The 22,276-nt window shown below is 38.5% G+C and overlaps 1 protein-coding gene across 6 annotated transcripts in view; it reads right to left on the reverse strand.

The window, feature by feature from the left end:
• The window catches only part of STRBP (spermatid perinuclear RNA binding protein), a 172,545-nt gene that overhangs the window by 84,694 nt on the left and 65,575 nt on the right, over nucleotides 1-22,276 (reverse strand). For all 6 annotated transcript variants that reach the window (XR_002181815.2, XM_019970785.2, XM_070798122.1 and 3 more), the window contains 3 exons: nucleotides 9,498-9,665; nucleotides 7,135-7,355; nucleotides 2,291-2,456 (listed from right to left, as the gene is read on the reverse strand). Coding sequence is in view for 5 of the 6 variants with exons in the window: in XM_019970785.2 (XP_019826344.1) it covers nucleotides 2,291-2,456; nucleotides 7,135-7,355; nucleotides 9,498-9,500 (390 nt within the window). In the remaining variant the exon portion in view is untranslated. The remainder of the gene's footprint in view (nucleotides 1-2,290; nucleotides 2,457-7,134; nucleotides 7,356-9,497; nucleotides 9,666-22,276) is intronic.

Here is a 22,276-nt window from a genome sequence, read left to right on the forward strand (position 1 = left end):
CTAATTCTAAGTGACTCTGGTTTTGGTCATCCTTCTTCCTCTGCTCAAGGGAAGTTCTAAAATCACCATAGAAAAGAGTACATAGAGAAAAGGTCTGATACAATCCCAATTAATTAAGGTACCCTGATAACTCAAAGTTTTGCTATGATAAGTGTTCAGGGAAACAGTTTTTCATTCATAAGGAAATAAGTTCGTATTGTATCAGAGATTGGTTTTCCAAACGAACACCAAGAAAAAAGGGGTAGGCACGGAATAAATGCAAAAATCCCATTTTAAATGATTTTCTAAACATTTTTGTATTAATAATAAGATGTCCATGCTTGTGTGTACATATAAAGGCATAGCAAATATGTGTACATATATAAATTAATATAAAGTGAGTATACAATTACATCCCCATTTATTTGGGTACCTCTACCCAAACAGCTACAGTCATGGATCCCAACCATCACACAAAGCCACTGGTTTCATTGCTGGATAACTCTATTGGCTATGTTAAAATCAGATATGTTTCTTAAAATGTCCACCACTGGTCTTAAGAGTTCAGGCCACTTTTGCTCTTCAAAGATGTGAAGATACTTGTATCTTTTTTCAGCTTCTCTAGTGTAAAAAGCCCTAGTCTCTTCAAATTTGAAACAGTTTACACAGTCTGCATTCTCTCCCAGGCCCTTCCCTCAAACACTTGCTAGCCTGACAAAAAGTTTAAAACTGTAGTGCCCAGAAATAGAAAATACAGAGTTCACACAGTTGTGAACTACACTGAGAAAGCTCTATTAGTACAACTGAAGCTCCAATTTCCTGCATCTTCAATACTGAGAAATACAACAGATCTTCAATTTCTTACAGCTGATTTTCAACCCTTTTCCCATCCTGACACACTGAAAATATGACCACTCATATAAAACAGAACTCACTAAAGAGAACAGAAAAGGAGGTGAGATGGTTGGAAAAGCCTCCATATGTCCAACTCTTTGCTGATTACTCTAGTACAAATTTAAGAATAACAATGTTCACTATAATAAAAGCAGAAATAAATGTAAAAATGGAAAAAAGATGGATTTTACAACATTAACATTCTAATAACAAAAAGTATAGTCAGAAACCCGTTACTGAACTTTCTTTACTGTACTCCATGTTGCTTACCACTCTCCCTTCTCAAATGATCACACAATGATTTAGTCTTTAATCTTTTATATCTTTCTTTAAAAGAAATGAATTTAACCCTTGAAAGAACAGAAACTTTCCTTCAATCAGAACTGAAAATGGAAAAATCAAATATATTTGCTCACTTAGAAAGTAAGTGTTAAGATCTAAAAATGATTTTTTTTAAAAAGTGCTCCAGAAATTAATATAGGAGAATGTGTCAACAAGTAACACAAATTTGAGTTTCAGGAACGGCAGATTAAAGTCAGGAAGATGGTTCTGAAAATCAGTTGGTGAATATGAAAGAAAATGATCCAGTAACAAAGCTAATAAAGACAAATTTAGAATTCATTTTACTTTGGGGGGAAAAAGGTCTCCACAGAAGAAATACAAATAAAGGAAACCAACTACAAAAAAAGAGAGCATTCAACAACTCACAGTTCAGCCTTGTGTACTGATATCTATTTATGCAACATGGATTGAAGGACTAACTGATATAAAATCATCAAAAAGATGTAATCTAATTATACCAAAGGTAACATATCTGAAAATGAAAGGTGATCACAGTTTTCAACTGACCCTTGGAGCAGGCTGGTAGAGCAAGTCCTAAAGTGACCACAGCCCTGGACCAACCAGTTGCCTTCAGCCCTGGGGAGCCTTCAGCCTCCGGCAGCATCCTCCAGGAAACATGACAACAGTAAAATTCTCTAAATGCATCCCAATATGAAAAAGGCTCGAAAACAAGGAATTAATAGTGAGTTTCTATTAACAGAATGAATGAATGAAATGAAATTAACAGAGTCGTCAATTTAAAAAATTAGCATCTATCAAAGTTTCCAGTTGTCCAGGCTCTTTTTGTTCTTTTCCACCCTATATCAAACCTTCTAGAGAGTTTTATAACATTGAGGGGCCTACTCTGGAAAACATGAAGACTCTCAGCAACATACGTCTGAAAAATTTAAGACTGTACTTTGAATACTAATCACCAGAAGTTTGCCTTAGATGTGATGGATGATGCACAGACCCAGAGTAGCCGTCTGTACCTACCTTTTACGTTATCAATTTCTTTTTATTAAATTAATGAAGATCACTACCTATTTTTACCTTTTCACAAATTCTCCTAGAGGTACAATTAAACTGTACTCACCTGAATCTGAATAGGAAGATTATCTTTGACTGTATTTAACAGGGTCTCTGTGGGTTTGTCTTTGCACATTAAAACCAGCTCCAAGTCCATATCATCTTTAATCAGCAAGCCTTTTGCAACCAGGCCAATCCTCATTACACCACACAATGTCCGACCACCTTGATCCCTAAAAATAAAAGTCTGAATGATTACTTTCACAGCCTACTTCTGAAACTATAACTTAATCATCACTTGGTTTTCTGGATATCCATATGAATTGATAAGGGAGAACATAAATCCAGATATCCAAAATTCCACAAAAGTAAGTCTCAGATTTAAGGCTCATAAACTACCTTACACAAAGAACCAGTAGGGAGACTGTTTCAAATGATAGATCTCTCAATTCTTTATTAAATCTATACTGCTTAGGAAAATCCAAAAATACTGTATCCCCTTAAATATCTTTTCAATTATTCAAACTTCCTCCTTTTACCTTTTAATTAGCAAGTAAAGAATTGTGACAAACATGAACACCGTGGTATACTAAGAAAGAGCATCAGAGTGGAAATGAAAAGACCTGACCTCTGCTCCTAGCAGTGCCTTCTGGCTCAGTATCTGTAACTGTAAAATGGCTATTGGCTGGGTAAGCCTTAGCTCTCTCCTTGTAGCTGTAGCATTCTAGGAATCCATAAAAGTTTATGGGGAAAGCAGAATAATGTGATAAAAGTGAAGAGCTGAGGAACCCAAAGATGATCTGCCAACACACACATTCCAAATCCAGTGGTAACCAGAAGAACGCACATTCAAAGAATATCAAGTCATGAATGGTGCATAAGAATAACATTAATATCTATCCTTGATTTTAATACCTAAAGCTTATTAGTTCATTCCCCTCAATTACAAATGAAAATGTAACTCAACTTAATGGTCATTCAACAAATAAGCAAGTGTTTGAATATGGAGAACATACTCCAAATTCTCCTGCTTCAGAGGCTCACACTGCAGATTAAGTACAAAAGCTGTTTAAAACCTGCTTAAGAAGGAAGACAAATGTGACATCTGAGAACAAACTGCATGCCACAAATCTCATTTAGACCTAACAAAGAGCCTGCATTTGAAAGACAAGGAATGAGAATCTCAAAACTGGTGATTAATTGTTCAAGTTCACAGAGAGTAAAATGGTTCTGCAGTCCATGGGGTAGCACAGAGTTGGACATGACTGAACAAGTGAACAACAGATTCAAACTCAAGATGATATGACCACAACACTCAAGCTCTTTACGTTATGACTGCATCATAATTTCAGAAAAGAGAAAGATCAAAATTAGAGACTTCAAGCAAGGCAAACTTCAAGAGTGACTTCAGCAGAGTCATGATTTGGTTAAAGAGAAAAAAAAGGTCATTCTAGCTGAGGGCAGAGTCAGTAGAGTTCAGCCCAAGTTAGCAGAGTTGGAGAATGAACTGGAGAAAAGAGAAACAGAATAGTGGCAATGGAAACAAGACAGGAAATCATAAATAACTCAGCCACAGCTCAGTGCCTGGCACACCTGAGTCAATAAACATTAAAGCAATGAAAAATTATAAGGGTGGTACAAGTATAAAAAGAAATAAAAATCATTTTGAAGCAAGTAAACCAAATATAGGGCATTATTTGATATTAAGAATAGAGTCTGTCATCTTTGATTATTTTTTCCTCTGTATTCCTATTCTTTCATCTTTCTCCGAAACCTAGTAACAGTTTATAAATTCTCCCCTCATAATCACTCTTAAACCCGTCTTCAAACTAGCTTCTTTTCAGGCTCTTACTACGTCTCACCTAACTCCTAGCATCTCATCTACTGTATAGAGTATGTTACAACCAGAGCAGTCTTCCAAAGGCACAACAAGGACGGAACTCTGCCTGCGTCTTTCCTGGTGTCCCACTGAACACTTAGACATGGGCTTATTGGGAAGCAATTTAGGAATGAGCATGACTTCCTGTTTCGAATCCTGGATCTGCCACTTACTATATGACACTGGACAAATTACAAATTACTTGACTTTGAGTCTATTTCTTCATTTGTTAAAAAAAAAACAACAGAGTAATACCTTCCTCAGAGCAGTACTGAGAATATCACTTATTAATAATTAGCATAAGTAATGAACTTAGCCCAGAGCCTGGCATATATTAATAGCTCAATAAAAAATAGCTATTATTCTTTAAACAGTCCCGATACTTTTTCCTGATACTTTTTCACACCTAGATCCTTGCTGATATTTATTTTTTCTTCTACTTTCACTGTCTGACAATTACAAATTGTCACTCTCTGGAGAGCCAACTGCAAATGCTACCTCCTTTGTGAGGATTTTTCTGATCCCCAGACCCCACACCTAGTCTTTCCCTGCTCTGTACTTTCACGTTTTGGTCATGGATAATCAAAGTGAAGATGTGAAGAAAAGTAGATCTGAGTCTGACAGACTTGAATGTGAATCCTGACTCCACCACACACTCAGTGACCTTAAGCAAGGTAAATTTGTTATCAATTCTGAGTCACTCTTTCTTCATAACCAAATATGAAGCACTGGAAATTTAAGTAAAATGGGGGTGGAGGACAGGCAACAGTAATAGAGACTAGCAGATTTGTTGTAAAATAATGTGAAAAGTAATCTGATACAGTAATTGGCACTCAATAAACAGTAGATGTTATTAACTAGCCCTTATTAGCTTGCTTATTACATTCTATACCATAACTATGATATACTTGGTCTTACCATGTAGAAGACAGCAAGACTGAGCAGAGAAACTAAGTCTTAATTCAGTTCTAAATTTTAGTAATGAATTTGAATATGAGGTATTATAAAGCAAGTGACCCCAACAGGGAATTAATTTAAATTAAGCTAAATACTTAATATTTCTAAAATACATATAGTGGGAACTTGTGAGTCAGTTTGTAAAGAGGTAAAACACGAGCACACAGGTAAAAGCTGTCTAACAGTGCCTGGCAATAGAAGGTCCTTAATAAATACAAACAAGCCCTCCCTGTCTCTGGGCCCTCTGCAGTGCTTAGCACACATCAGGAGCATAATTTGTGTCTATGACCACAACAGCTCTGTCTGGAAGCCATGCCTGCCTCTTTTTTTTATATAAAATAGGGACACAATCATTCTACACCTTAAGCTCTACTACACGGGAAGAATCACACCCAAGGGCTCAACCCAGGAATGTTTCACAAACTGGAAACACTTTACAGAGTTCACACAACACTATTTAAAAATTCAAACAAAGCACACAGTACATCATGTTTTAAACACCTTGACAACTCAGCAACCTGATCCAGTTCAGCAAGTGTCTACTGGAGCACTTTCCAAGAGTCTGTTCAGCCTTGACAGCATAGAGATGTATTTAAAAGGACTGACTTCACTGAAAAATACTTAGAATGGTAAAAACAGCAAATCATAGAAGTTTTACCACAATAAATGGTATAAACACATTCCGACATGCAACTTAAACATGGAATGCAGGAATTCCCTAGTGATCCAGTTGTTAAGACTCGGCACTTTCACTGCCTTGGCCCAGATTCAATTCCTGATTTGTGAACTAAGATTACACAACCCCTGCAGTGTGGCCAATCAATCAGTTAATCTTTTTTTTTTTTTCTTTAATAGAAAATTATTTAATTAGTATACATGTGTTCCCCATAATCTATAAGTAAGGAATTTATGACTATTTAACTTGTGCGGGGACTAAGATACAAAGAGCTTCATTATTGGATGATACTACTAATTACCAATGAACTGTATATTTTGACAGTATCTTTTTTAAACTTATCATATGCAAGAAAAAGTGAATTATATTGCCAAGAAACTTCAAGCTGACAAATCTATAGCTAATGTATATATTACCTGTAATAAGTTAACGAAGTCAAGAAAATATAATCTTCAGCTAAAAACGGATACTGATTTTCTTTCATCTGAAGATGGAAAGGTTACACTATCTTTCAGTTAAAGAAATCAATTTATCAATACTTTCCCACTATTCTTTATCTACTTATCATACTGATATAGAATTGAAAGGCTGAGAAAAAAATTCTGTAACTTCTATCCTCAATTTACCAGTTGTAGTCAAAGTAATGTTCTTAATCCTACGAATACAATGCAGTCAAATGAGCTTCCTCTTTCAAAGTAAACTATATTCTTACTCCAATCATAGTGACATTGCTCAAAACAGTAACTCTAAGTTTAGCAAGGCATAAATAGTTTCCTAGTTCTCACTCAGCTTTATCTCACTCATAACTCACTTTTGCTGCAGCACTGGAAGCACTGCTGTAATAGCTGAAGGGTCTGGTTCCCATTAGGCCATTCATTCAATACCCAATGAGCATGTACTACATGTAAGACACTACACTGGATCCTGGGAGTCGTCGAGGAAGATTCAGTCAAAAATACCTTTGGAGGACATTCTCCTGCACTCTTTCTTCTACATCAGAATTTTTAAACACCTGAAAAAATGACATTTTACGACTTCCCCAGAGACCAAAAAAAAAAAAAAACTAGTGTTTACTTCTGAATTTAGGAAACTAAACCAACACATGAAAAAGATGACATATCACAATCTCTGAAACAGAGGGGTTTTTTTAAGGGCTTATATCCCTTTTTAAAGGGATCCTGAACATCTCTATCCTGTTTCTCTGATCTAATCATTATTCCTCTTCTACTGTCCCTTCAAATTTAACTCAGAAAAATTCCACAATTACTTCCTTGTTTACAGTCATATAAACGAGAAAACCCAAAGAACACCACATACCAAGTGTAACCCAGTGGGATGGGACCCTGGACTTTCTGGGCACTACAAGTAAAGTGTCACACAAAGGTCAGGTCACACTTACTTGGAATAGGTGTCTACGGCCTCTTCCTTCTTTACTTCGGTCTCACCCTCTGCTTTTGTGCCTTTACTTGTTTCATCCAGCCAATCTGAGACATGTTTAAGAGCACACTCAACAGTAGATACCATATTCTGAACAGCTTCAAGTTCCTCCGGAGATGGATAAATTGTCGAATGTTTCACCATAACATGGCGATCATCATTGGCAAAAGATCTGATAGATCTCTGTCAGAAGATGAAAGAAAACTATTACTTTGATAAAAGAAATGGTACCTGAAAAGGATGACTTACAAATATATTTTAATCAAGTCACAGCTAATAACTGTTGTGATTAGCTATGTCAAACTGTTGTGAAACAGTTAACATTGAAACAACAAAAAAACTGCTCAAGAAAGGAAGTAAAAACCCACACCAGAAAACCTTAAATCTTTCATTCATGTTTTGGAAAAGTTCACACACATCACATTCAGTATTATGTATATTCCACCTTTTAGCTGAATAGATGTGTTTTCAATATCACATCAAAAAAGGTCATCCATATCACACATCATTGGCAAGAAACAGACACTTCCTATTTTCGGCAGAGTATATAGAAATGCATACAGGTGACTCATGATACCCAGTCACTCCTATCCAAACTGCTGAATATTTCTGCACTTTGAAAAATTGAGATTTTGTAATATAATAATATAAAATACAAAGTTATATGTGAACAAGACAGTAAAACTATGGGCCACATCAGAATCTTACTTACTTTTTGGCATTCAAACCTTTGGTGTGATGCTTTAATTTTTAAAATAGATTAGTAGGAGATATTCCAGCTTCCAAAATGGGGAAAATAAATATTGTAAAAGAATTAATTTCCCAAACTAATTTACAAATATGTACACATTCTCAATCAAAATTCCCTCAAGATAGATTCATTTTAGTATTTCACAAAAATAATTTTAAAGCTCATGGGGGTGAGGGGAGGGATCAATGACAGCATTAAGAACTATTCTACAAAGGTGGATGGGTGGTACCATTATGCTAAAATAAAATATCAAAAATTTAAAAAGCAATAATTAAAATGACATGCTGGCCCAGAAATCAGTGGAGCAGATTAGCACCTAGAAATAGAATGAATTTCATGAAATTTTAATAGAGTAGATCCTTCACACTCATGAGTCACACATCCAAAAACCTTTGAATATCTCCAAATTTACAAATACCATTAAGACACTTGTACCACTACACAGCAAAATGAACAAGCTACATTTAAAATGAATAAACTAGGAAAAGAATTTTCACCAACTATGACAAGTGATATATATGAAGTATTTAAGCAGTAAGAATATCTAGACTGCAACAGATAAATAAGCTGAAGAGGCAAATAATTCATTTCATATGAGAAGAAATACAAGTTATAGTGTCATTCATCACAGCTCACCATAAAACTAAATGACAGAGAAAATCCATCCCAAGTTAACATTTTTCCCCACCATTCACAATTAAAATATTAGTAGAGTTCCTTCTTTAGAGACCAAGTCAACTAAGTTGCTAGAACAAACCCAGAACAAATTTTTTTTTAAATAAAATCTTTCTTAAAGAAATACCTTCAGACTTGCTAAACAACATATTTCAAAAACACAGATGATTAATATTTTGTGCTTTTCCCCACACTTATCTTTTTTAAGCATTTTCTTGCTTACACTTAGCGGTGGGGGGGTGGGGGGGAAATCACATATCCTTCAGAACCAAAATAGGAGCAAAATATTTCAGCATATTTTACCAATTAAAAAATTAATTCAATTTAAGTATGAACTTTCCACAAAAACTAAGGTTTCTAGGATATTCAGTTCAGTATCCTCAATACACTCAATATTTGACCTTATTATTTTAAAATCAAAAGCACGTGGAAAAAAAAGTTTTGTTTTGTTTTGTTTTCAGTTAAATACACACACATTTTACAAACTGCAAAACCTTCAAATCATTACTTAAAGAACTGGTTCAGGCCTTTAAAACACTGAGCTTCAGGTAGAAGGCTAGAGAAAAATTACATAATTTCAAGTTCAAGGTCACCTTAGCCATTTGTATCAGTTTGCTAATACCAGTTTTATTAGAAAATATTATTTATGAGCATTCTCTCCTTTGTATTTAATAATTTATGGACTGCAGGCTCATGGGGCTCCATCTTGTGGTTTAAAGGGCTCGTAATAAATCTGAACTCATTCGCTTTGCTTAAATAGTAGAATGGCATCTTCAGCTGATGCACTGGAGCCAAAAATTAACACCACTGTTTTTACTTGCCTTCACTGTTAATAGTTTCAACTTTAAATAACTGAGCTCTTCGGTAACTAAATTAAGGAATTATAAATGATAACCTACCATGGTTTTCTATAGTATTTTAGCTTCTTCTTCCGATCCTTTCCCCTCTTTCTTGTCGTCTTCACTAGACACTGCTTTGTGTGACAGTACCTCCTCATAAGCCTGAGTCCCCTGATGGCTCAGAGTCAATATGGCAAAGATATCTGAAGGCTTGTTCTCTAGAGTACACTTGCAAGAGAAAAAGAAAAACAACTTTTCAAAAATGCTTATTTATGATTAGTTTCATATCAGAGGGTGAAACCCATAAACATATTACTGAATAAAACAGAACAATCTTCATAGTGGAAAATTACTTATTTTATTTTTTTTTTTTTTTTTTCCAAAAAGTCAATTTTAATTGGGGGGGGAGGATAAATAACATTTTGCGGTACACCTGAAGCTAACACAACATTGTAAATGAACTATTTTTTTTTTTTTTTAAATTACTTATTTTAAACAAAAGCTAAAACATCCTTTGAAGGCCTGGGCCCAAGAGCCTAAGTGATATGACCAGAGAAATAACTAGTTGTATTCAATGAGATGAATGTATTAACAAACACAGATTCAGTAAAGAAATACAACCAGAAAATGTAATACTACTATTGGTGGGGAAAATGTTGCAATTAACCATGAGATTTTCAACAGAAATTGGCATCAGTCAGGCCTATCTGAAAAGTAGATAAGGACACCTGGAAATATAACACTTTTGCTTGTAACCAAGAGGCTTTTCCATTTGACACTGCCATCAGACTTACAATATATGTTGGAACAATATCTCTTCTTTAATCATTTCAGGCCTAAAATTCAGCATGCTTTTTTGGCTCTCCTCTCCTAACTCCCTAGAGACCTTACTGCCCTCTCAACCTATATGCAGTGCTATGCCACACTGCTGAATATTCACTCAATCCTTATTTCATTACCCATGAATGGCTGTCACCAGAATCCCACGCATATTTCTGCCCAGAGGCCTAAGACTCATTCTATTACCCCTATGTTCCACTTTTGAGATTTTATTCCAGGTAAGGTAAAAATAAGCTTTTCTGAACACTGCTGAGGTCCTTATATACAAGCCAGCTGTAAAAAATAAAAAAAGAAAGAAAAAAAACTAGAGACTATTAAAATAGAACATATACATTACATGACTATCAGGAGAAACACACACACAGAAGACATGAACACCCACGAGAAGCAGCTTCCTCTTCATCGCAGTGTTCTGTGTGTTGTGCTGTGTTGTGTGTTCAGTCGTGTCTGACTCCTCGCAACCCCATGGACTGCAGCCCACCAGGCTCCTTAGTCCATGGAATTTTCCAGGCAAGAATACTTCCTTTAAATTTTCCCTTAAACAAGGAAATCCCCTTTTTACTTTCATCTACAATAATTTCCTAACAGTTACTCTCTTAAAGAAAAAAAGATCCTTTTTGAATTTTTAGGACCAGCAAAGTTAAAGGTGACATTTAACTCTACCCAATACTACAAATGAAAAAAACAGATCCACACTCAGTCAAATGATACTAAGTTATGACCTACATGCAACACAATTCACATCTTATAACCAACTTCCCTGACTCTGACTTACAAAATCCACCTGAAATAAGCCAGTGAAGATTGAGTTTTTTATGTTACATAACAACTAATTATGGAAAGATTGAGGGTAGGAGGAGAAGGAGACAACAGGATGAGATCATCATCAACTCAATGGACATGAATTTGAACAAACTCTGGGAGACAGTGAAGGACAGGTAAGCCCAGCATGTTGCTGTGCATGGGGTCACAAAGAGTCAGACATGACTAAGCGAATGAACAAAATAGATGGAACTTAGATTATTCCATATATCAAATCAAAGAGGGAACATACATATACTGCAAATCACAGGGCCCTTTTGTACAACAAAGTTAAGACACAAACTAAAACATGATCAATGGTAAGAGACACTTCAAAGACCACCCTGTCACTAGAATTTTATCTTTTGTATAAAGATCAAACTATACTATTTAGAGTTTTTTGCATTTCCCATTTCCAACCTTACTCCATTCTAGAGGATTCAACCATTCAGTACTTGGCTGTGAATCCTGCAGCCAAAGACTGCTGTACATTTACATAAGAACTGAAAACAAAATCCACAAGCTGCTCTCTATAAAAAGGTAAAACCAGTAAGTCAAACATATTATGAAAGTTGGCTGAAAACAGAAAAAGAGAGAAGAATGCTAAGTAAAAGTTGATGTAGTGGGACTTGCCTGGTAGTCTAGTGGTTTAAGAATCAACCTTGCAAAGCAGGGGATGCAGGTTTGGTCCCTGGTCAGGGAACTATGATCTCACATACAATGGAGCAACTAAGCCCAAGTTATGCAAGTACTGAGCCTGGGTGTTCTACCCATGTGCCACAACTAAGAACAAACACAACCAAAAAAAAAAAAAAAAAGCTGACATAGTGGAGAAATTATGGATCACCAACAGCACTTTTCAGTCATTAGTATGGAGAGTAAACACCCTACCCAAACATCAAGCTCTGGGCCCTATTTGCCACTGTTATTCAACAGTTTTAGAAATCCTAGCCACAGCTATCAGAGAAGAAAAAGAAATAAAGATAATTCAAATTGGAAAGGAACAAGTAGACCTGTCACTATCTGCAGATGGCATGGTACTATACATGGAAAAGCCTACACACATCACCAGAAAACTATTTTGTTGTTCAACCACTCAGTCATGTACAACTCGCTGGACTGTACATGGAACCCCACGGACTGCAGCACCAGGCCTCCCTGTCCTTCACCATGTCCCAGAGCTTGCTCAAACTCATGTCCATTAAGTCGGTGATGACATCCAACCATCTTTTTGTCTGTCGTCCCCTTCTCCTCCTGCCTCAGGGACTTTTCCAATGACTCAACTCTTCACATCAGGTAGCCAAAATACTGGAGCTTCAGCTTCAGCATTAGTCCTTCCAATGAATATTCAGGGTTGATTTTCTTTAGGATGGACTGGTTTGACTGACCTCTGTGCAGTCCAAGGGACTCAAGAGTCTTCTCCAACACCGCAGTTTAAAAGCATCAATTCTTCTGCACTCAGCCTTCTTTATGGTCCAACTCTCAAATCCAAACATGACTACTGGAAAAACCATAGACTTGACTATATGTGACCTCTGTGGGCAAAGTGATATCTCTGCTTTTTAATACACTGTCTAGGTTTGTCATTATTGTTCAGTATATTAAAGATAGACAAATACAAAATAAGAAAAAGATATCTCACTGATACACCAAGAGGATTAGTAAATACAGACTTATTTATCATCTGTTCTGTACTTGGTACTGTACTTGATAGTACAGGGCATACGAAAATGAACCAATTCAGATACATTAAAAGAAGAGCAAACACATATAAATTCAATAATTCTTCCAAATCCCTTCAAATAAACTTTTCCTACATGGTGGCATTAAGTTTCTGTACAATACTAACTTGAAAAAAAAAAAATACTGAATTTCAGTATTTTCCTCTGGAAATTTCCTTTTATTTTCTATATTAAAAAAGCACATATGAGAAAGCTAAACTGGATAACCCATAAATTACATATACCTACTCCAAAAATCCAGCTTTTCATTCCTACCTGGAAACACCTATCATGATGAAAAAGTTCAATCCCACCACATCATTTGAAGCCTTGCAACACTGGACACAGGCAAAAAGGTCCCTACTCCACTAATAAATAGTGTACACAAAGACGGCAGGAAAGCTGCACTCCTAACATAAGAGGCACTGCGCAAGCCGGCTAGGTCAATCAGAAAGCTTTCTGAGCACTTACTGTCAGTGAGCAGAATGGAAAAGATGTTCTTAAGTAACCTGTTCAAGGAAGTGGTAACTAGAAAACACATCTCCTCACCAAAGGCACACACACTAGCCCTTCCCCATTCCTGACAACAGGGACAGAATGACAGAGCTGTATCCCCCAGTCAGATGACTCATTTGGTTAAAGAACCAATAATTCAGTGCATCTCAACAAGTCTTCATTGAACATCTATAATAATCCAGCCACTGCTCTAGGCGCTTAGACTGGATCAGTGAACAAAACAGACAAAAATTCCCACTCTTCTAAGTCCAGAGGGTGGGAAACAACCAAAAAACAATAAATGTAAAAATAAATAATCTAAACAGTATGTGAGAAAGTGTGAAGCCCTATGGGGAAGAAAGCAGGGGACAGCACAAATACGTGCAGATACTACACACAGGAGGGTAGGATTGTGGTTGGTCTTCATTGAGAAGCTGATGCCTGAGTAAACCTTGATGGGGAAAGGGCATGAGCCATGCAGAGATCTCAGGAATGAGTATTCCTGGCAGGGGAAAAACAGTGTACCTGGTCAGATGGAGACACAACAAGGAGACCACTGTGGTTGGAAGGCTGAAGCAGGGTGAGTGAGGAGAGAAGGGCAGTGAGGACTGCGGGTGGAAGTAAGAGACCAGACCACACAGGGCAGAAGATGGCAAACTTTTTCTTTAAAGGACCAGATAAAAAGTACATTAGGCTTTGGAACCAGAAGGTCTCTACTACTCAACTCTGCCTCTGCACTGCAAATGTAGCCATAAGACAGTATGCAAACAATTGGGTGTGGCGGTATTCCAATTCAACTTTTATTTATAGGCACTGAAATTTCAACTTCATCTAATGTTATTTCACAAAATACCAGGTTTTTTTTAACAATTTAAAAACATAAAAATCACTCTTAGCCCACAGCTCATGCAAAAACAGGCAGTGGATCAAAGAGGTCCCAGGGCCATAGTTTGTCAACTCCTAATACAGGAGGTCTTTCTAGTCACTTTAAGGATTATGGCTTCTATTGAGTGAGACACCCTTAGACTGCTTTGAGTAGAGAAATGACAATATCTGACTACGTCTTAAAAAGATCACCATGATTGCTATGTTGAAATACATAGTAAAGAGGGCAAGGGTGGAAGGAAGGGTATATCACTAAGAGTTTAGCAATCAGAGTATGGATACATTCTGAAGGGAAAGATGGTAGGTCTTCTTAATAGAATGGATGTGGAGTGGGAGTGAAGTGGAGGCCTTAGGACTGACTTCTAGGTTTTTGGTTTGAGCAACTGAGTTATGGAAGGTGCATGCAGAGGCAGTTTTGGGATGAAGATCAGGAATTCAGTTTTGGACATGTTGAATTTGAGATAATTATTAGATAGCCAAGGAGGTAACTGGATATGAACCTAGAGTTGAGAAGAGAGGTCTAGATCACGATACAAATTTGATGCTTTTCAGCATATAGGTAGTATGTAAAGCCACAAGATCACCAAAGGATGATGATTAATGAACATGGAAAAGGAAAAAGAGGCACAACTAGAGTCAGCAAAGTGGCCTGAGAGATAGGAAAATGAAGACTGTGCTCTTCTAAAAGTCAAGTAAAGAAAACATGAAGCAAGCTCCTGATATAGCATAAGAATGGAAATCCTAAGTCTGACTCCTTCTTTTACTACTAAGGATGTTTATAATTCAAAGATTTGGAAGTCTTGTACACTACTGTGTATCAGTTCAGCTCAGTCACTCAGTTGTGTCCAATTCTTTGCGGCCCCATGAATCGCAGCACGCCAGGCCTCCGTGGCCATCACCAACTCCCAGAGTCCACCCAAACCCATGTCCATTGAGTCAGTGATGCCATCTAACTATCTCATCCTCTGTTGTCCCCTTCTCCTCCTGCCCTCAATCTTTCCCAGCATCTGGGTCTTTTCAAATAAGTCAGCTCTTCGCATCAGGTGGCCAAAGTATTGGAGTTTCAGCTTCAAAATCAGTCCTTCCAATGAACACCCAGGACTGATCTCCTTTAGGATGGACTGGTTAGACCTCCTTGCAGCCCAAGGGACTCTCAAGAGTCTTCTCCAACACCACAGTTCAAGAGCATTGATACTTTGGCGCTCAGCTTTCTTTGTAGTCCAACTCTCACATCCATACAGGACCACCGGAAAAACGATAGCCTTGACTAGACAGACCTTTGTTGACAAAGTAATGTCTCTGCTTTTTAATATGCTGTCTAGGTTGGTCATAACTTTCCTTCCAAGGAGTAAGCGTCTTTTAATTTCACGGCTGCAATCACCATTTGCAGTGATTTTGGAGCCCAGAAAAATAAAGACAGCCACTGTTTCCCCTGTTTCCCCATCTATTTGCCATGAAGTGATGGGACCGGATGCCATGATCTTAGTTTTCTGAATGTTGAGCTTTAAGCCAACTTTTTCACTCTCCTCTTTCACTTTCATCAAGACACTCTTTAGTTCTTCTTCACTTTCTGCCATAAGGGTGGTGTCATCTGCATATTTGCTGCTGCTACTGCTAAGTCGCTTCAGTCGTGTCTGACTCTGTGCGACCCCAGAGATGCCAGCCCACCAGGCTCCCCATCCCTGGAATTCTCTAGGCAAGAACACCGGAGTGGGTTGCCATTTCCTTCTCCAATGCATGAAAGTGAAAAATGAAAGTGAAGTCACTCAGTCATGTCCGACTCATCGAGATCCCATGGACTGCAGCCTACCAGGCTCCTCCGCCCATGGGATTTTCCAGGCAAGAGTACTGGGGTGGGTTGCCATTGCCTTCTCCACTGCATATCTGAGGTTACTGAAATTTCTTCCAGCAATCTTGAGTCCAGCTTGTGTTTCCTCCAGCCCAGCATTTCTCATGATGTACTCTGCATATAAGTTAAATAAGCAGGGTGACAATACACAGCCTTTACGTACTCCTTTTCCTATTTGGCACCAGTCTGTTGTTCCATGTCCAGTTCTAACTACTGCTTCCTGACCTGCATACAGGTTTCTCAAGAGGCAGGTCAGGTCGTCTGGTATTCCCATCTCTTTCAGAATTTTCCAGTTCATTGTGATCCACACAGTCAAAGGCTTTGGCATAGTCAATAAAGCAGAAATAGATGTATTTCTGGAACTCTCTTGGTTTTTCGATGATCCAGCGGATGTTGGCAATTTGATCTCTACTGCGTATAGTTTTGCCGTGTTTTACTATTTACAAGAATTAATCCTCTCCTAAACTATTCTATTCCTGCTTCAGCCCATCTTTGGTGAAAACTCTGAGAACATCAAGCTCCCCTTTAAAACCTTCAATGACTACTCATTAGCTAAACAACTGGTATCCACTGAGATACTGGGTGTCACCAAGGCCCTTCATAATACAACACAGATGCAATTCTGTCCCTGTTATTTTTCTCATCATTATAGTTTCAACCAAAAAGAAAATAATGAATCTTCCCCAGAATACCATGCAACGTGCTAACACTAAACTTCACATTAACCCTTTCCCTTATCTGGACTGCAACCTCCACTCCACCATGATCTGTCCTTGTTCTAGTCATCAAATGTCCATCTCAAATCTACCCTTCCAGGAAGCCTTACTTAATACTTGAGGTTAATATAATATCTTCCTTGAGTCATCCAGTCCTTTTTCATTTATGACACTTCTCTTACTCAGTTTTCATTATTTTTATCATAAGCTCCTTAATGAAATTACTTACCTTTATCTCCACAGCATCCAGTACCATGCCCTGCACTCAGGAGAGGCTCAAAAAAATTTTGAATTTAACCCTAGATTTCTCTTTCCTTAGAGAGAGCCATAACTTAGAAGCCTCCATTTGAAAGGTCGCCTTCTCTTCCCACACATTTGCATGGCTGTCATCATTATAGTGACTTACAGGGAATTTTAGACTCTTCGTCCATAAGCACAGTTTCTACTATTTATTTGACTTATTTCACCCATCTTGGATTAATCCCCCAAACTCTCCCACTCCTTCAGGACTTTATTAGTACTTAACTTACCTCTAACTCCTGGCATAATTTTTCATAATTTCCATAACCAGATAAATGATCCTTCTAAATTCTGGACTCTCCATTGCTTCTACTCCATTCCTCCGATGTTTTCATCTCCTTTCCTACCCCAGGCACCCACTCGCCACCAGGGCTCACAAACTACTAACCCCAGCACTTTTCAGTCCCTCCATCTTTTGCATGCTCTCATTTTTGTCTTTATCTAATTGAAGTTACACAATCCATCATTTATCACTCACTTTCACCAGCAATCCCCTTTGTTATCCTATCCTGGCAAAATCCCAACCCTTTTAACTATACCCCACCAGTAACACTGGAAATTGGGGCAGGGGGTGGGGGGAATCACACAATAGTGTTTTTTTTTTTCTTCCAAATTCATGATCTAACCTTTAAAGGAATAACCAACAGTTTCCAATCCAAGCAGGGGTGGTACTGCAACCTTCAGGGATTTACAAATGTGAGGTAAAGTGTTCTGGCTGTCACAAGGTAGAACCCTGACATTTGCTAAACATCCTGCAATGTCCAAGGAGACTCAATGAAACCAAATATTTACTTCCCACTTTCCTAAGTATAATTTCACATCTTCTTTCATCTCTTTACATCTATATCTTCTTCCCATATCCTCAGATTCCTTCTGCTTCCTTTACTGTTGTTCTTCGGTCACCAAGTCGTGTCCGACTCTTTGCGACCCTATGGACTGCAGCACACCAGGCTTCCCCGTCCTTCACCATCTCCTGGAGTTTGCTCAAACTCATGTCCATTGAAATGGTGATGCCATCCAACCATCTCATCCTTTGTCGCCCTGTTCTCCTATTGCCTTCAATCTTTCCCAGCATCAGGGTCTTTTCCAATTAAGTTCGCTCCTCACATCAGGCAGCCAAAAGTATTAGAGCTTCAGCTTCAGCATCAGTCCTTCCAATTGAATATTTGGTGTTGATTTCCTTTCAGACTGAATGTTTTGACTGCTTCCTATTTCAAGCAAAATATCAACCTTGCTATATCTTTTCCCATATATTATTCTTTCCTTCCTGTTATTACAAATAAATTGTCCCTATTCCTATCTAGTGGAAATCTCTCTACTCAAATCCTCTAGACCCCATCCCCTCAAGAATATCACTCCAGGATTTCCCCAGTGGTTCAGTGGCCAAGACTCCATGCTTCCTCTGAAAGGGATACAGGTTGAATTCCCTAAGGGACGTTTTGCATACCATGCTAGTTCTGCATGCCATGCAAGTGGTCAAAACAAAAAATCAAAAAAGAGTATCATTCCAGTCATCATCCCTGTCCTCTCGAATAACTTCTTTGATTCTTGCCTCCCCATGGCCTGTTTCTCTGCCCATCTTAGGGCATAATTCTTTGAGTTTACACTTTGGTTTCCATTTCCTCTTCTCCCATTCTCTTAAACTCACCTCAATCAGCCTCTTACCCCAATGCTTCACTCGAACAGTTCTTGTCAGGTCCCAGAGGATTTCCATGGTGTTTAGTGCCGTGAACAATTCTCAGTCCTTGCCTTTAGTCTACCTTCAGCAACGGGTGACATAGCTGACTTCTCCACATTTAAACCTTTTACCTCCCTTGGCTCCCACCCAGTACACCACTCTCTTCCTACTTCATAAATTACTCTCCTTTCTTTCTTATCTCCACAATCTAAATGTTAGAATGCCTCTGGACACAGATCTCACCTTTAATCTCTTTACTCATTCCCTTGGCAGGATCATCCAGGCTTGATGTTTTAAATACCACGTATACACTGAGGACTCTCCCAAATTTATACCTCTCTGGGTTCCAGACTCCATTCAAGTACATAACCAACATACCCACCTCAATATCTAATAAACATCTTAAACTTAATGTGTCTCAAACCAACTCCTGATCTGTCCCTCAAAAAACACACAACAAAAACAAACTTTACAAACAAAAAAAACTTTACCACTCCTGGCTGCGCCTCTCTCAGAAGCCTACTACCCCATCCTCCAAAAGCTCAGGCCAAAAACTTAGGAGAGTCATCCTTGACACCTCTTTTCCTCTCACACCCACATCTAATCCATCACAAAATCCTTCACCTTTACCTTGTACTCTTGCTTCCTCACCTTAAGTTCATTCTCAGTAACAGCCAAGACAAGGAAGCAACCTAAATGTCCCTCGACAAATGGACAAATAAAAGAAATGTGGTACATATATACAATGGAATATTGCCCTCAGTTGTTCAGTCGTGTCCAACTCTTTTGAGACCTCATGGACTGCAGCCTGCCAGGCTCCTCTGTCCATGGAATTTTCAGGCAAGAACACTGGAACAGATTGCCATTTCCTACTCCACAGGGTTTTTTCCACCTAGGAACTGAACCCACATCTCTTGCATCTCCTGCATGAGCAGGGGGAGTCTTTACCACTGCACCACCTGGGAACCCCACAACAGAACATTATTCAGCCAAAAAAAGAATGAAATAATGCCATTTGCAGCAACACTGATGGACCTAGAGATTATCCTACTAAGAGAAGTCAGACAGGCAAAGACAAATATCATATGATATCACTTATATGTGAAATCTAAAAAAATCATACAAATGAACTTACTGTAAAACAGATACAGATTCACTTACTTGGAAAACAAACTTATAGTTACCAAAGGAGAAAGGTTGGGGGGGGAATAAATTAGAAGGTTGGGATTAACCTTCTAATTTATCAGATCAGATCAATCGCTCAGTCGTGTCCGACTTTTTGCGACCCCATGAATCGCAGCACGCCACGCCTCCCTGTCCCTCACCAACTCCCGGAGTTCACTGAGACTCACGTCCATTCCTCCCCCTAAATAGGAAAAGGAGTACGTCAAGGCTGTATATTGTCACCCTGCTTATTTAACTTATATGCAGAGTACATCATGAGAAATACCAGGCTAGATGAAGCACAAGCTGGAATCAAGACTGCCGGGAGAAATATCAATAACCTCAGATATGCAGATGACAACATCCTTATGGCAGAAAGTGAAGAGGAACTAAAAAGCCTCTTGATGAAAGTGAAAGTGGAGAGTGAAAAAGTTAGCTTAAAGCTCAACATTAAGAAAACGAAGATCATGGCATCTGGTCCCATCACTTCATGGGAAATAGATGGGGAAACGGTGGAAATAGTGTCAGACTTTATTTTTTTGGGCTACAAAATCACTGCAGATGGTGACTGCAGCCATGGAATTAAAAGAGGCTTACTCCTTGGAAGAAAAGTTATAACCAACCTAGACAGCAGATTGAACAGCAGAGACATTACTTTGCCAATAAAGGTCTGTCTAGTCAAGGCTATGGTTTTTCCAGTGGTCATGTATGGATGCGCGAGTTGGGCTGTGAAGAAAGCTGAGCACCGAAAAATTGATGCTTTTGAACTGTGTTGGAGAAGACTCTTGAGAGTCCCTTGGACTGCAAGGAGATCCAACCAGTCCATTCTAAAGGAGATTAGTCCTGGGTGTTCTTTGGAAGGAATGATGCTAATGCTGAAACTCCAGTACTTTGGCCACCTCATGCGAAGAGTTGACTCATTGGAAAAGACTCTGATGCTGGGAGGGATTGGGGGCAGGAGGAGAAGGGGATGACAGAGGATGAGATGGCTGAATGGCATCACAGACTTGATGGACATGAGTTTGAGTGAACTCTGGGAGTTGGTGATGGACAGGGAGGCCTGGTGTGCTGTGATTCATGGGGTCACAAAGAGTCGGACACAACTGAGCAACTGAACTGAACTGACTGTTTATAAAATAGATAATCAACAAGGATCTACTGTATAGCACAGGGAAATCTACTCAATGTAATAACCTATATGAAAAAAGAATTTGAAGGATATATGTATATGCATAACTGGATCACTTCGCTGTACATCTGAAACACAACATTGTAAATCAACTATATTTCATTATAAAATTAAAAGTTTTTTTTTAATTAGGTCATGTCATTTCTCTGCTCAAAACCTTCCAATGGCTTCTGGTTTCTGAGTAAACACCTAATAAGTGAAAGTGAAGTTGCTCAGTCATGTCCAACTCTTTGCGACCCCATGGACTGTAGCCTACCAGGCTCCGCCGTCCATGGGATTTTATTGGCGTGGGCTGCCATTTCCTTCTCCAGGGGATCTTCCCACCCCAGGGATCAAACCTGGGTCTCCTGCATTGCAGGCAGACACTTGACCGTCTGAGCCACCAGGGAAGCCCCAAACACCTAATAATGGCCTACAAATCTCCAATAATCTGATTCCCATTAACTTCTTGGTCTCACCACCCCCCCAACTGTTTGTGACCCATGCCATGGACTGTAGCCCCCAAGGGACCCTCTGTCCATGGGATTCTCCTGGCAAGAATACTGGAGTGGGTTGTCATGTCTCCTCCAGGGGATCTTCCCAACCTAGGGATTGAACCCATGTCTCCTACATTGGTGGGCTGGTTCTTTACTACTGAGCCCTTGGGGAAGCCCTCTCATAACAATGTCTATGGCCAAATCTAGATCTTCCTATAGCAAAAGCTGATAAGACAAATCTACAGGGGTGACAGAATTTGGAGGCTGAGTTCTGCCAGGTTAGAGAAACTTGGGAAGCACCTTAGACTTGCCATAGATACCCCAACACAAGTATTACTTGCCTTTTTATTTAAAATTGGAATGTTTCTGAGGAGTATTGCCTCCTGCAGTGCTTTGGGACCTTTCTAACAGTGACAGTGGCTTCAGCTTACACACTCTGATACTTTGAAAGTCTTTGGTTGTTCCCCTAGTCAAACTCTATGTAAGAATATGTCTCATTCCACTTAAAAAAAAAAAAAAACTTATAATCTTTCTTGATGAGGGAGCTTCCTAGGGTCATATGTCCAACGTCAGTATTTAGTTTAAATTGAAAAAGTTGTTACTCCCCAAAGGCTAGAGCTAGAGCTAAGGTACTTTCCTGTTTAAGAGGACCAAGCAAGATTCCTTTTGTTTCTGAATATTTTAAATTTAAACAATATTTTGAATTTACAAAATAAATTTACATT

Source organism: Bos indicus, chromosome 11, assembly GCF_029378745.1.
Source record: "Bos indicus isolate NIAB-ARS_2022 breed Sahiwal x Tharparkar chromosome 11, NIAB-ARS_B.indTharparkar_mat_pri_1.0, whole genome shotgun sequence".
NCBI lineage: Eukaryota > Metazoa > Chordata > Mammalia > Artiodactyla > Bovidae > Bos > Bos indicus.